The sequence below is a fragment of the Eschrichtius robustus genome, chromosome 3 (assembly GCF_028021215.1).
Source record: "Eschrichtius robustus isolate mEscRob2 chromosome 3, mEscRob2.pri, whole genome shotgun sequence".
Taxonomy (NCBI): domain Eukaryota; kingdom Metazoa; phylum Chordata; class Mammalia; order Artiodactyla; family Eschrichtiidae; genus Eschrichtius; species Eschrichtius robustus.
The window spans coordinates 35943619-35956752 of record NC_090826.1 but is presented as its reverse complement, the minus strand read 5'-3'; the positions used below and the strand labels follow the sequence as shown (position 1 = coordinate 35956752).

The 13134-nt window shown below is 57.8% G+C and overlaps 1 protein-coding gene across 1 annotated transcript in view; it reads right to left on the bottom strand.

The window, feature by feature from the left end:
• Positions 1–13134, bottom strand: part of PTPRF (protein tyrosine phosphatase receptor type F) — an 86020-nt gene that overhangs the window by 66927 nt on the left and 5959 nt on the right. Inside the window, exons 2-3 of the mRNA XM_068539705.1 lie at positions 11634–11710; positions 4746–4881 (exon numbers count right to left, since the gene is read on the bottom strand). Coding sequence (XP_068395806.1) covers positions 4746–4836 — 91 coding nt within the window. The 5' untranslated portion in view covers positions 4837–4881; positions 11634–11710. The remainder of the gene's footprint in view (positions 1–4745; positions 4882–11633; positions 11711–13134) is intronic.

Below are 13134 nucleotides of genomic sequence, written 5' to 3'. Positions count from 1 at the left end.
GCGCCCAAGGCCTGGGGCCATCAAGGAGGTGGACCCCCCCTCCCCCGCCCCGGAGGCTGGAGAGGGGCCAGAGCCCTGCCCAGCCCACCCACCCACCAGGCTCTGGCAAGACTGGCAGCACGAGGCCCGGGGCAGCCCAGGGGGCAGGACCTCCCCTCCAACAGACCAGACCCTCATTTCCCTCAGCCCGCTCACCCCCACGGGTGGGCACCTCTCTTCCCGCAGCCCTGCCAAGCCCTCGCCTCTCTTCACCAGGCGGACTTTTGGGGAGCACAAACCCTGTGCTGACATTTGTCTCCCTGCTCCCTTCCCCACACTCATTCCTGCTAACTTCTCCAGGCTTTCTTGACTCTTTCAAAAAAAAAAAAAGCACCTGCCACAGGCCAAGCACCATGCAGGACAGAGCTCAGGCCCTGTGGCCGCGTCACCCCACCCAGGTCTGTGGGCACCCCCCTGCCTTCGTGCGTGCCCTGCCCCTCTTGTGCACCCTACTCTCAAGCCTGCGGGAGCCTGCTCTGCGTCCCGCAGCCCGTGGGCCACAGTGACCGGTCAGGTCCCCAGGCAGGCAGGCAAAATCAGGTGACTTGACCACTTCGCCCAGTACTGACCCAGAGCTAGTGTTTGGGGAGGGTCTGAACAGAACTTCTGAAGACCACGTGTCCGGAGGGGCTTTCTGCCCCACCAGGATGTGGGTCCACCTCCCCTCCCCTAGCACATGGAGGTCGTGGGCTGCACAGGTCTTTGGGCAGCAGCCCCCAGGGGCATGCCCTGGACACGCGCAGGTAGCTGAGCCCATGCAAAGTGGGAGGGAGTGGCCTAAGAAAGGAAACAAGTGGGCTGGCCTGGGCGGGGGTTGGGGTGGGGGGCCCCCCACGCCTCCCAGGGTCCAGCCAAACTGAGCCACCTATTTTGTGCCTTCCCTGCAGAGCACACATACACGCAGCAGCAAGGGGCGGTGAGGCAGGGGAGGGAGGCGGGTTTCCCAGGCCCTGAAAAGTCTGATGAGCTGGGTACTCATTAACGCTGGCTCCTGTGACCACTCCTGGCATCCCCGGGAGGGAAGCCCGTTCAGAGACAACCCTGGTTTCCCAGGGGACACACTGGGAGCCCCAGGTCACGGCCTAGGATGGAGGGAGCACATACTAAGTGCCAGGTGCCTTGAACATGTGACCTCCGTTAACCTTTCCAGGTAGAAGTGATTATCCTCATTGTGCAATAGGAAAACAGGCCCTGAGAGAGAAAGCAACCTGCAGGAAGTTCCATGGAGGGCAGAGTCTAGCTCGGCCACCAGGTCCTGCCTCCCCAAGGATGAGGAGGAGGGCACCACAGAACTGCGTGCAGCACCCTGCCATGTTCCAGCTCCCCAGGCTGGGTGGGGGCGGTGATACGACAGACACATCCTCAGCTACTTAGGCCTCTGCCCCTACCTACACTCCTAGCCATCAGGCATCCTGCTCTGGGCTCCTATGATTCCAAGTAACTGGACTGTGCTAAGCTGTCTGGGGACAAAAGGGAGATGGTCCTCATCATGGTCCTCCCATGGGCTCCAGGGAGAAGCCCAGGCCCATTCCTGCTTCTTCCCCCTAATCTCATCTCATCAGGCAACGGCCCCCATTAGCAAATGCCCACTCAACCTTCAGGGCTCCCGTTTTCTAGGAAGCCCCCTACACCTCCCCCCCACGATGCTTAGGTCACTACCTCTGTGTCAGCACCACCCCAGCACAGTGGACGCTGTAGTAACCCACACTGCGGGCTCCGAAGGCAGGCCCGTGTGGATTCTTCCCACCGAGCACCTGACACGCACACAGCGGATCAACAGAAACCTCTTCCTGCTCAGGACCACCTCTGGCCCCACGAGCCTCCCTCGTGAGAAGCCATGAGCCCCAGCTGGGGGAGCCGCCGAGCCCCACGTGCCCAGGTCCCCGTCGGAGCTGACTCGGCATTGACGCTGGTGCCTCTGGGCTAACCCTTGGCAGCTGCTTCTCCGCCCCCCTTCCCTGCACTCCCCTCAGAGGCCAGGGGCCCCCATTCATTTGTCTCGTTAAGAGGCCTATAGAAACACAGTTGTCCGCTCTGCGCTCCACTGCTCCGGTCGTCAATTCTCCAGGGCGCCTGCCCTACCTTTTGCAGCGGCTCTGTCCACGTTGACTACTCGCCCCAGCTAGCAGTCTCCCAGGCCCAGCCCAAGCCTGGCCATGATGCGGGGGACAGATCCAAACGTATGTGCAGTGTTCCCAGGGTCAGGTCATCACAGCCTCCAGCCCACGCCCCTCTCCCGTGGCTCTCTGCCTGGGAGCAGAGCTCAACTCACCTACATTGGCATCTCCAGCTGGTTCCTACCTTCAAGACCCTGGTCTTTGGTCCTTAAGGGACCAGCACGGAGGTTCTTGGCCTCTGCTCTAAAAATTGTTCTGCCCTGCCCCGAGTCCTACTAGGGGTTCAGGCCCGACTCCACCCCTACACTCACTCATCTACCACACTCCAGGCCCTGAACTGGACAATGGTCTGACCCCTCAGGATTCACAGTCTGATGGGACAGACAGACTTGAAGCAGTCACAGGTGCCCAGGGGAGCAGCACATGACCCAGGCTCCTAGAGGAGGTGATGGCTCCAGGTGAGTGGGAACTCATCAGGTGAAGGGGATGGGGAAGAGGGTTCCTATCAGAGGAAACAGAAGGAACAGAGGCCTGGGAGCATGGGAGCAACCGAGAAGTCAGCACGGCGGGGGCGTGGGGTGGGGCAGGTGAAGGATGAGGTTGGCAGAGGCTTAAAGATGCAGGGCCTGGACCCCAAGGCTTGATCCTAAAGGCGACAGGGGAAGAGAGCGAGGGGTTTTAAAATGAGGGGCGACATGATCAGGCTTTCATTTTGCAACACGACTCCTACCATGGAACAGAGACTGGACGGTGAGGACAGAGACTGGAGACAGGGAAGCCACTGGGAGGTTGCTGCCTGCAAAAGCCCCAGCAAGAGCTGAGCATGGCTTGGGTGAGGGCAGCGGAGAGAGAGGTGGACGCATTCCAAAGATATTCAGAAGGGAGAAACAGCGGTACTTGGTGATGGATTGGATGTGGGTATGAGAGAGGGAGGAGGCTGGGAGGAGGCCCAGGTTTCTGACTTGGGTGGCTGGGTGGGTGGGAAAGCCATTCACCAGGAGAGAGAACACAGAAAGACGGGCAGGTCTGGGAGGATGAGGGTGAGGGTACAGGTTCCAGCATGTTCGGTCTGAGTAGGAGGGAAGACAGTTATGCTCCCAGGATGTACTGTCTCCAAAAGGCCAGCCGGGTGGTCCTCCCTCTGCTCTCAAGCTCCCATTTGAAGGCCCTAAGAGCGTCCAGAGTGAGGGTCGGGGAGCAAGGCCAGGACTTCAGTGTCCAAGGGCTGGCTCTCACAAGCCTTCGCCTCCGTGCCATTGTCAGTCCCACCCAGTGACTTCTACCCCAGCCTGCCCCTGCAGGCTCAAGCTCTCTCCCAGCAGCCCCAACCGGGCTGGAGATCACCCGCACCCCCAACCCCTCCCTGTTCCTGCTAGCCGAGCCCTCTCATCACCTGCACCTCAAGGTTCCCATTACCCCTCACCCCCGAGCCCCGGGAGGAATGCCCTCTCCTTCTCCTTGCTCTACTGGCCCCACCCAACCTGGAGGACAAAGGGCGGGGCGCTCCAGTCCCACCCCCTCCAGGATCTGGTCCTGAATAATTAATGAGCCATTAGGAGAAAGGGTTTGGGTGGGGGCAAGAAGACAGCTCTGCTCCCAGACACAGGGAGAGGGGGGTGGGGGAACCCTATGGCCTGCTGACCCCTGGGCTGACCCCCAGGTTGGCCCTTTGCCACCTCTGGGCTCCGGACAGGATGGGAACAGCTCTGTTCCCCAGGGACCTTGGCTCCGACCTCGCCCCTCCCCCTCAGTGTGCAGATTGGCTAAATCTGCCCTGTGCCCCGCCTCCCACCGGTAACCAAGCAGTGGTAACCATGGCAACGGGGCGGGCTGCGGCCAGTCTTATAGTGCCAGGCAGGGGGAAGGGCGGCAGGAAAGGGACCAGAGTTCGGAGTTGGACCTGGGCAGGGGACAATCCCATCTCCCCCCATACACAGAGAGGGGTGCTGGAGCCCAGCTTCCTGTGGCCAAGTGCAATCTTCCCCCATTCTCAGGGCTGAGGGGCTGGGAGAGGGGGATGCCCCTCTGCCTTGAAGTGGGGAGGGGAAGGAAGTGCTCAGTGTCTCTACACACAGGTCTGGTCCAGGGGAAGGGCTATGGTGGCTCGCCTTCCCATCTTTCCCTGGACCTGCGGACACCTCTGGCATCCCACTCACGTGTCCATACATGTTCCTGTGTGCAGCTCCCCATTCCCACACCAACACCGACACGGCCCACACTGTGCCTTCTGCACAGGTCCACAGCGGTGGACACAGTACACGCCTGAGCACATCACTAATGACCACACGAATCCTGGACATGTCTCACCTCCACCCCATAAACAGGGTCACACTCAGACACGCCCCACCCTGGAGCACCTTAAGAGACACGCGGGTATTCCACAGGATGCTCCAAGGAAGAACGGGGCTGGAGTATTACTTGGAGGGGGGCTCTCCAAGTTGGGGGGGTCTCTCTAGGACAGAAGGTCTGGAGGTGTATCTAGCCATCCTGTCTCTCCTAGTGGCTGGCCTCGTCCCCCTTCCAGAGTCCTGCTGGGAGGAATGCACCTTTCCATCTAGGAGATCCCATGCCTTGAGAGGTCAGACTTACTGTCGCCGTGGGCACCCGCCACCAAACCAAGCATCACGAGTGCGGGCACGAGGGGCACCATCATCCTCCCTGAGGCTGGCTCAGGGGCCATCCAGGGCTCCAGCACCACAGCCAGCCACAGTCCAGGACAATCAACCTGTGACAGAGAGAAGGGCAGAGCCAATTAGCTGGTACCCACCAATGTCTTATTGCCCACATGCCACCTCCTGGCCCCCACTCACCACCAAAACCACCAGTCATCATCGTTGACCACCCAGAGCCTAGTTCAACAGATACCCCCTCCTGTGGGGTATGTGCAATGACCACCCAGACCTTCCGACCCCTGTGAAAACCCAGGCTCCTCATCGATCCCCTAGTGACTCCAAGGATAACCCACCAGTCACACTGTAGGGAGAGAGTACAAGAGGCCCCCAGGTCATTCTCTAAACCTGAGTAGGGGGCAGGGACTACTGAGACCAGACGATGTATAGGGATGTTCCGTTCCAGACCTAGAATTTCCAACTTGCCTCCATAAGGGGACTGGGACAGGGAAACGGGGTCCGAGAGACACAGAGACACACAGGTGGAGACAGAGACCAAACAAAGCAAGACCGAGACGGAGCAGTTAGCAGACCCACAGAGGCCAGGGACTCCAGAGTCCCTGGGGTCTCCTGTTGCCCCTCCTCTCCCCAGCAGAGCCCGCATGCTGGGCACAAACCTCAGAGCACAGCCTTGGTCGTGGCAGACAAGATCCAGGTATCAGAGGCTTGGAGCCAAAGCCACAACCTGTCCGGGCTCGCCAGGACGTGCTCTGGACAAGTTGCACCTACCCCGCCTGGTTACCCTCATCCTACCCAGTTCCCATGGCACCTTCCCACTCCACAGGAAACCACAGGGAGGCCCTAGTGGCCAGGACTGGGGGTGCTGGACCCTAAGAGTCGACCTTACACCTCCTCTGCCCTTGCCCCAGTGGCCCAGAGCATATCAAGGGGTGGGGTGCACTCGCTCACAACTGCCATCCGGGCTGAGCCAGGAACCTGCGCATGGGGAAGACCATTCGGGATTGGCTGAATACCCCCAGGCCTTTGCTTACAGGGCTCCTCAGCCAGGTGTGCCCCCGCCGCCCACTCTGCCCAGCACCAATGTGGAGCCCTCAGCATGGCCACACGAGACGGTACAGATACACTGCTATCACTCTCCAGCCCCGGTGGCGAGCTCCCAAGGGTCTCTCTCCCATGGCTCCCTTTCAGGGGGCTTCTGGGGATCTGTGCCAGTGCCCACCAGCTCTGCTTACACCTTGCTCTGGGCCAGGGGCTGGTGCACAAAGCCCCTCGTTAATGCTCTGGAGACACAACAGGGCGCAGAAGGGGAGTGAGTGACGGTGAACACACCTGGGGGCCCCACAGTGGTACCTACGGATTCTGGTGGGAGAGTGGGGATCAGACCCAGGTGCCAGCTGACCCACAACGGTAAGAATATTTGCAAGGAGGTGACAGGGCTGGTGAACAGGAAGAGGCAGGGCTCAAAGATGGCTCTGCTCCTCCCTGGAAATTAGACCCTAGTCTCAACTGGGACAGTCAAAGGTCATAAGATCAGAGGGCAGGAGGTGAGCAAAGGTGCTGGGACAAAGCAGGTACAACTGTGAAGTGAGGTAGGGGTTGAACACAGAGGGGAAAGGGTGGGAGATGTCCCTTGTCCCAAGATCTCACCGAAAGTCTGAGACAGGCTGAGCAGCAAAAGCGAGCACACTGAAGCAGCATGGTGGGCGTCCAGCCCCGTTTACACCATGCCTGGGCTTCCGCTCAGTGTGGCGAGACCAGGAGAGAGGAAGTCCCCAGCACCATGCCCCATACGGCCAACTTGGGATGGAGGACATGCATCACTAAGGCCGTGTCTGTCTGGGCTTGGTCATCATGGCACTGTTGTGCAGCAGTGCGACCAACGATAGAATTCAACTTCCCAGCAGACATCAGGTGGTGAACTGCCCAGCCAGGGTGTCATGGGGGTATAGCCCCTTGATACAACCATCTTGCAGCTCCTGGTACACATATCAGTGGTGTGTTACACCAAAGGACAGAGGCAGAGGGGACTAGTACAGACATCATGGGGTGCAACAATACAATATTCAAAGAGGCTTCACTCCTAGGTACAAGCAGTCGGGGTGTGAACCCTCCTCCCAGTGCAGACATCATGGGGGCATAACCCTCAGGAACACACACCATGGGGGGCATAGCTCCCTGGTATGGATGTAAAGGGGATGAAGCTACAAAGAAGAGACATTATGGAGGTACAACTGCACAGCACAATCATCATGGGGTGTAACTCCCCAGTACAATGATCACGGAGGCGTAATCCCCTGTAGCTGCCTTGGTACAGTAATCATGGCAGTGCAACTCCCAGGTAGAGGCATCACGGAAGTGTAGCAGTCCTGTCCAGACATCATGTGAGTGTAGACAGACATCATGGGGGTGCAGCTGCCCGATGGACATTATAGGCGTACGTTATCATAGAGGAATAACCCTGTTATACACATCATGGGGTGTCAGTCCCCAGTACAGCCATCAAGGGGGTGTTAATTCCAGAGCAGACATCATGTGGTACACTCTTGGATGAGATTCTGCCCACGGGTGTCAGAGAAACTGGGTTTGCCTCTGGTAACCCCACCCCCACTGTGACAAAGACAAGTGGCCGTGACTTGGGGACCCCAGGGTCCTCCTGTGTATCTGGGTCTGGAGTGCCTAGGACACTGTTCAGATGCAGAAAAGTAGGACAGACAGAGGTGAAAAAGTTGAAAACAATGACATTCCCTCCCAGAGAGCTCTTCCCAGTGGTCCACGGACACGAGGACGCCCAGAGAGACGGGAAGACGCGGGGACACGCAGACATGGACACGTTCTCAGGGAACTACTCCGGCAACCACAGAGCTGTCCGGGCCAGGGCCTCTCCCTAACCAGCTCCTGGTGTCAGCAAGCTGCCTCCGCCCCAGACTCTGGGCACACAGCCTGCCCCAGTGTCAGGCGGCGCAGGCCACTCCCAGCTCCAGGGCCCCGCATAGGAGGAGTCCTGGCTCCTGGGTCTGGCCTCCGTCTAGACGCTGGCCCTGCCCCCACTCCAGAGCGCTCAGGGTCACCTGTGGGGAGGTGGCGGGAGGGGAGCAGGGAGGTGGACCGACGCTAGCCTTGCTGGGGTAGCTGAGAACCTTCTGAATTCAGTGCAACAGCGTTAAGAGCAGAGCGTCCACTTCCGCCCACGGCTGGGTGAGTCTGGGCTCTCAACAGCCGAGATGAAAACATGGCCTGAGCACTTGCACGCTCAGCTCGTCTCTGAATTGCACTGCGGACCATCGGTTTTACCAACTGATACACTTGGGCAGGAAAACAATTCCATACTGAACGATACTGTACAATATCATCAAATGCCATTTTTCTACACTCAGAATGGTTTTAATATACGCTTTTTCTTTGCTACGTCAGTGTAAAGCTGCCAACTGCCCTTTCTTGGGAAGAACTGTCCTTTATTCTGAAATTACGTCCTTGGTGTTAAAATGTCCTTTCTTGTAGGAAGTGATAGTGATAGCAGATACCAGTTGTTGTTTTTTTTTATAGTGTCCTTACTTGGCAAGATAAAAAATTGCCAACCCCATATCTGGCCCCCAAGTACTTTTGGAAACTACTGGTTTGTGAAATTGAAGAGCCTGGGAATCACTGCTCTGAGGGAAAAGGAAGGAGCAGGCCCCACATCAAGCCACAGGATTCGAATACAAACATCACGGAAAGGCCTGTTACACAGAGGCTACGTCACCGCCGTGCGGCCCACCCAACCACCCCTGCCAGCCTCAATGGGGGGCCCCCCAGGAGAGACCATGTGACGCCAGACATGCGGGGGGTGGTTCCCTGGCTGGAGAACATCTGGGATCATTCCGAGGCTTCCTCATGAATATGCAAACACAAATTGATTTGTTTCCCTTGGGCACGTGTTATTATTCACAAATATTAATTAGTCTCCAAATACCACCTGTTCCTACAGCCTCCTCCCTGCTTCCTCCCCAGGCCAGGACCCTGGCTCTCAGGAGGCTGGGGCCCCAAGATGGACATCAGCAGAAGGAGGGGTATCCAGGGCCCCAAGGAGCGGCCAGCGAAGGGGAGAGGCCAGCGCTTGGGGCAGAGGAGCGTGAGAGCAGGCAGAGCCCGGAGTGGAGCTGTTCATCTTCTAACCGGTGGGCAGCTAACCGAGCCCTTTTGTCACGTCCCGGACACTTCACCACGTGGCACTGCAGCAGTGGCCGCAGAAGCGGGAACAGGCCTTGTTACACTTGGGAAGGGAAAACCAACATGTTTCCAACTCTCACTAAACCAACCACCAGATTACGACGGGAATAAATCAGTCTCAGCCGTGACCCCAGCCCCGGGAAAAGAGGCTGCCGGCAGCAGGCTGCCTTTGCTCCTCCAGCCAGTTGGCCAGAGTCTGTGAGCACAGCCAGGATCTGCCCACCCTCCCTCCCTCTCGAAGCTGGGACCTTACTTACCCTCTGGCAGCCCTCAGCTCTTCGGTCTCCCCTGCAAGAGGACGGGGAGCTTAGGAAGAGCATCCCAGAGCCTTGGGGGTGGGGCACAAGCGGCAGCAGAGGCTTAGCTCTGGGGCAGAAGACCAAGGGAGCCAGCAGAGGCACCTTCCTACAGCTATAACCCCTAAGCCACCAGCCGTCCAGCCTCCTTCCTCTGGAGAGTGGAGCCTCCCTTGGGTTAATGTTCACCGACGTGGCTGCGTCTAGGCCTCTGCACCCACTGTTCTCTCTGTTGTAAAGAATGCCTTGTCCTGGCCTCAGCCGCCTACTCACGCACCAGAACTCAGCTCCCGTGGCCTATCACTGTGAATCTTCCCTGCGTGGCCCTCCCCAGTTTCCCAGATTTGTACAGCACAGTGAAGGCAGCAAGAAGTGGTGTAGACCAGTGCTTCTCAATCCAGGGTGATTTTGCCCTGCTTTGGGACATTAGGCGATGTCTGGAGACATTTTTGATTGTCCGACGGGGATGGGGGAGTAGGTGCTACTGGCACAGTAGGAAGAAGCAAGAGATGCTGCTAGACATCCTACAATAATGGGCCAGGCCCTACAGCAAAGGGTTATCTGGTCCAAAATGTCAACAATACTGAGGCTGAGAAACCCTGATGCAGACAGCAAGATCCTTTGCCCATGTCACCTAAGGCCTGCTGCCCTGGTCCCTGCCCCAGAACTCAGTCCCTATGGGTACCCTGGGCCCCAAATACCCCAGGTAGGTTTGACATATATTAGCTGTACCTAGGCCTCGGGATCTCACAGCACCTTCCCCTCCCCCTCCAAGTCAGTCTTGCCTCCAGAGCTGGACTGTACAGCACACCCCACCCCTACCCCTTCAACAGGCCATCAGCAAGTGGCCTCCCCAGAGGACAGAGGGCTCCAATTTCAGGCACCTTTTATGGTGAGACTGGGCTCCCAGGAATGTCAGACTCATCATCTGAGGATAGCCAGGTGAAAGGTATCTCCACACCCACCCTCTCCATCTGACCTTTTCAACCTGTGACACAGCCTTCCTGCCGCACCTTCTACATAGTCCCGTAGCTCACCTCACCACGCACGGGGCCTGCCCCCAGCAGATACCCAATACATGCTCATTTCCCTTCCACGCCCAGACCAGACCCATCTCTTCCACAGCCCTCTTCACCAGCCATCATGCAGAACTGTCCAGTGGGCCTTACTGGGCCTTGAGCCAGAAGGCAGGGTGATGAACAAGACAGTCATGGGCTCTGCCTTCAAGGAGCTTACAGAGGATGGCCCAAGCAGAACGCATCCTCCCCAATCCCACTCCTTCTCCAGGTCCCCATCTCCGTGACAAGCACCACCATGATTAGCCACCCAAGCCAGCCAGGCCTCCTCAAATTCTCCCTTTTCCTCATCCCACGTATGTCACTGGTCAATACGTTTGAATCTGCCCTGGCTCCACCCCAACCACTGCCATGTTAGGAGGACGTCATCAGCGCCCATGTCTTCGGTGGGCTTCCTGCCTCTGGTCACTCCCTTCCAGCCCATCCTGCAAACAAACCAAGGCCCCCTTTCAGCTTACAAAAATGCATATCTGATCAAGGTTCTCAGCTCTGTTTGCTGCTTTATCCCCCAGTAGACATGCAGATAATGTTTCATGAATGAACAAACGAATGGGCAACGGGTAGATGAATGTGTGGATGTTGCTTCTCTGCTTAAGAACCCTCAGTGCCTTCATACCACCCTCAGGAGAGTCTACAGTCTTTAGCCTGACAACCAAGGCCCAGCACACTCTGACTCCAACCTAACTCCCCAACCTCATTCCCTGTAACTCCAACCCACCCGTTCTGTGCTTCTAGCAGAAAGAAAGAAGTGGACCTCAAAGAGACAAAGAAGGATGGGCCCAGATCTTGTGAGTACCCTGATCTTTCTACCACAACCTACAGTCGAACGGAACAGTCTTTTCTACAGAAACATGGTGAATGGGAAGCATAGAGATCCTGGTGTAAGTCCTAGAATGTTACCCAGAAGCCTATTTCACACCTACAGCAATTGATGAGCTGTATATCATTCCCCACCCACCTCCGTCACCCACTCCGGCCATAAACCCAGGAGCCATCCTCAACACCTCCCCTCCCTCATGCCCCACATTCAACCCTTCACCATGTCCTGTCTACTTGGCTTCCCTAAATAACACTCAAATCCCTTCTCTCCACCTCCATCACCGCCTTCCTGGTCTAGGCCTCCATCACCTCTCTGCCACACGCACACTAGATCATGTCACGCCCCTAGTGACAACCCTTCCACAGCTCTCCACCAGCCTGAGTCAAAATCCAAGCTTCTCGGCCTGGCCCTCGGCACCCCTGCCCGGCCACAACTTGGGGGACACTCACCAGGTCTCTGACTGCTCACGCCAGTCGCTCTTGGACAACCAGCACTGAGGGCAGGGCACTGGGGCCTCCGCTCCTTCCTGGAAAGAGAGAAAAGGATAAGGAAACAATAAGAATTTCATTACAGCAGAGCAGGTATTGACACAGAAAGACATTCAAAATTTGCTGTTTACGCAGGGGGAAGAAAAAGCAGGTTATGGAACTGTTCCTGCAGGACGAGCCCCATTTAGAAAAATGCCCATCTCTTCACTTCATTTACTCACTCCTTCCATACTCCTGAGCACCTACTACGTGCCAGGCTTTCTGCCAGGCACCCTGCATATAGCCGTGAACAACACAGACCAAGTCCCTGACCTCAGCAGAAAAACTTGTGTCCAAACTCCTCAGCACCACCCTCCAGCACAGCAGTCGGCGCCGCCCACCTCTGTAGCCCAACCTGGCCACGCTCCCTCCCGCCAGCCAGCCAGCCAGCCCGCCAGCCTGAAAACTTCCTCTTCTGATCCTCGAATGTGCCATCTTCTTGCAGTCTCTCAGCCTTGCCCGGGCCCTATGCCACTGCCTGGACCGCACTCCCCACCTCTTCTAGCCAGTGAGCCCTCGGATCTCAGAGCCAAGAGCATTTTCTCAGGGAGGCCTTCCAGGATGTCCCAGACTACACGCCTGGACCTTGCCTTGGAGTGGTGACCACGATATGATTTATTTATTTACACAATTGCCGAGTGGCTGCTGAGTCACAACCATAAGCTCAGTGCATGCCGGCTCACCTCCGTGTCCCCAGCACCCAGCAGAGAGCCGGCACATAGTAGGTGCTACATCAAGATATGCTGACTGAGCGGATGAACGCGTGAATGAGTTCACAGAAAACAGCCCAGCCTGGGAGAACCGTGCCAGCATCCATGCAGCCTTCAAAGAAGCTTCAGAAGCAATATTTATTTTTGACACTCTGCTGCTCTATAATTTTTAAAATGAAGGTGTGCCCCTGGACGCCTCCTCCGCTGGCACACACAGGGCGACAGAGCCCGGCGCCTTCCTTCCAGAACCATTACTGAGCTCCCACCAGCGTGGGCCCCGTCCTGAGTGGGGGCAGGGGTCGGACACGCCCGCTCCCAGCTCAGCAACTGGCCCCCCGCTGCCCACTCCACGCAGGCCACACCTCGCCCCGTTTCTCCTCGGCCTCACGCCCCCACGTGCACAGGGATCCCGACCCACGCTGCAGCTCCACCCTGGCTCATCCCCAAACGGACACACAGGAACAGGGTCAGGGAACGACCCCAGGGAGCAACCCGAGGCCAGCCTCCCACATCTGGCACCTGGGAATCAGCCTCGCTTGAGACAGACCGCCTCTGCGACACAGGGGAGGTCCTCGTGCCTGAGCATGGCCAGGACAGGCCTGGCCAACCCACGACCACCCGCGCTGACCCTGCAGCCCACACCCTCTCCTGCCTCCATCACCCCTCCCCCCACAGCTCACAGCCCGGGCCTCAGGATGGCCGCAGGCTTCCGT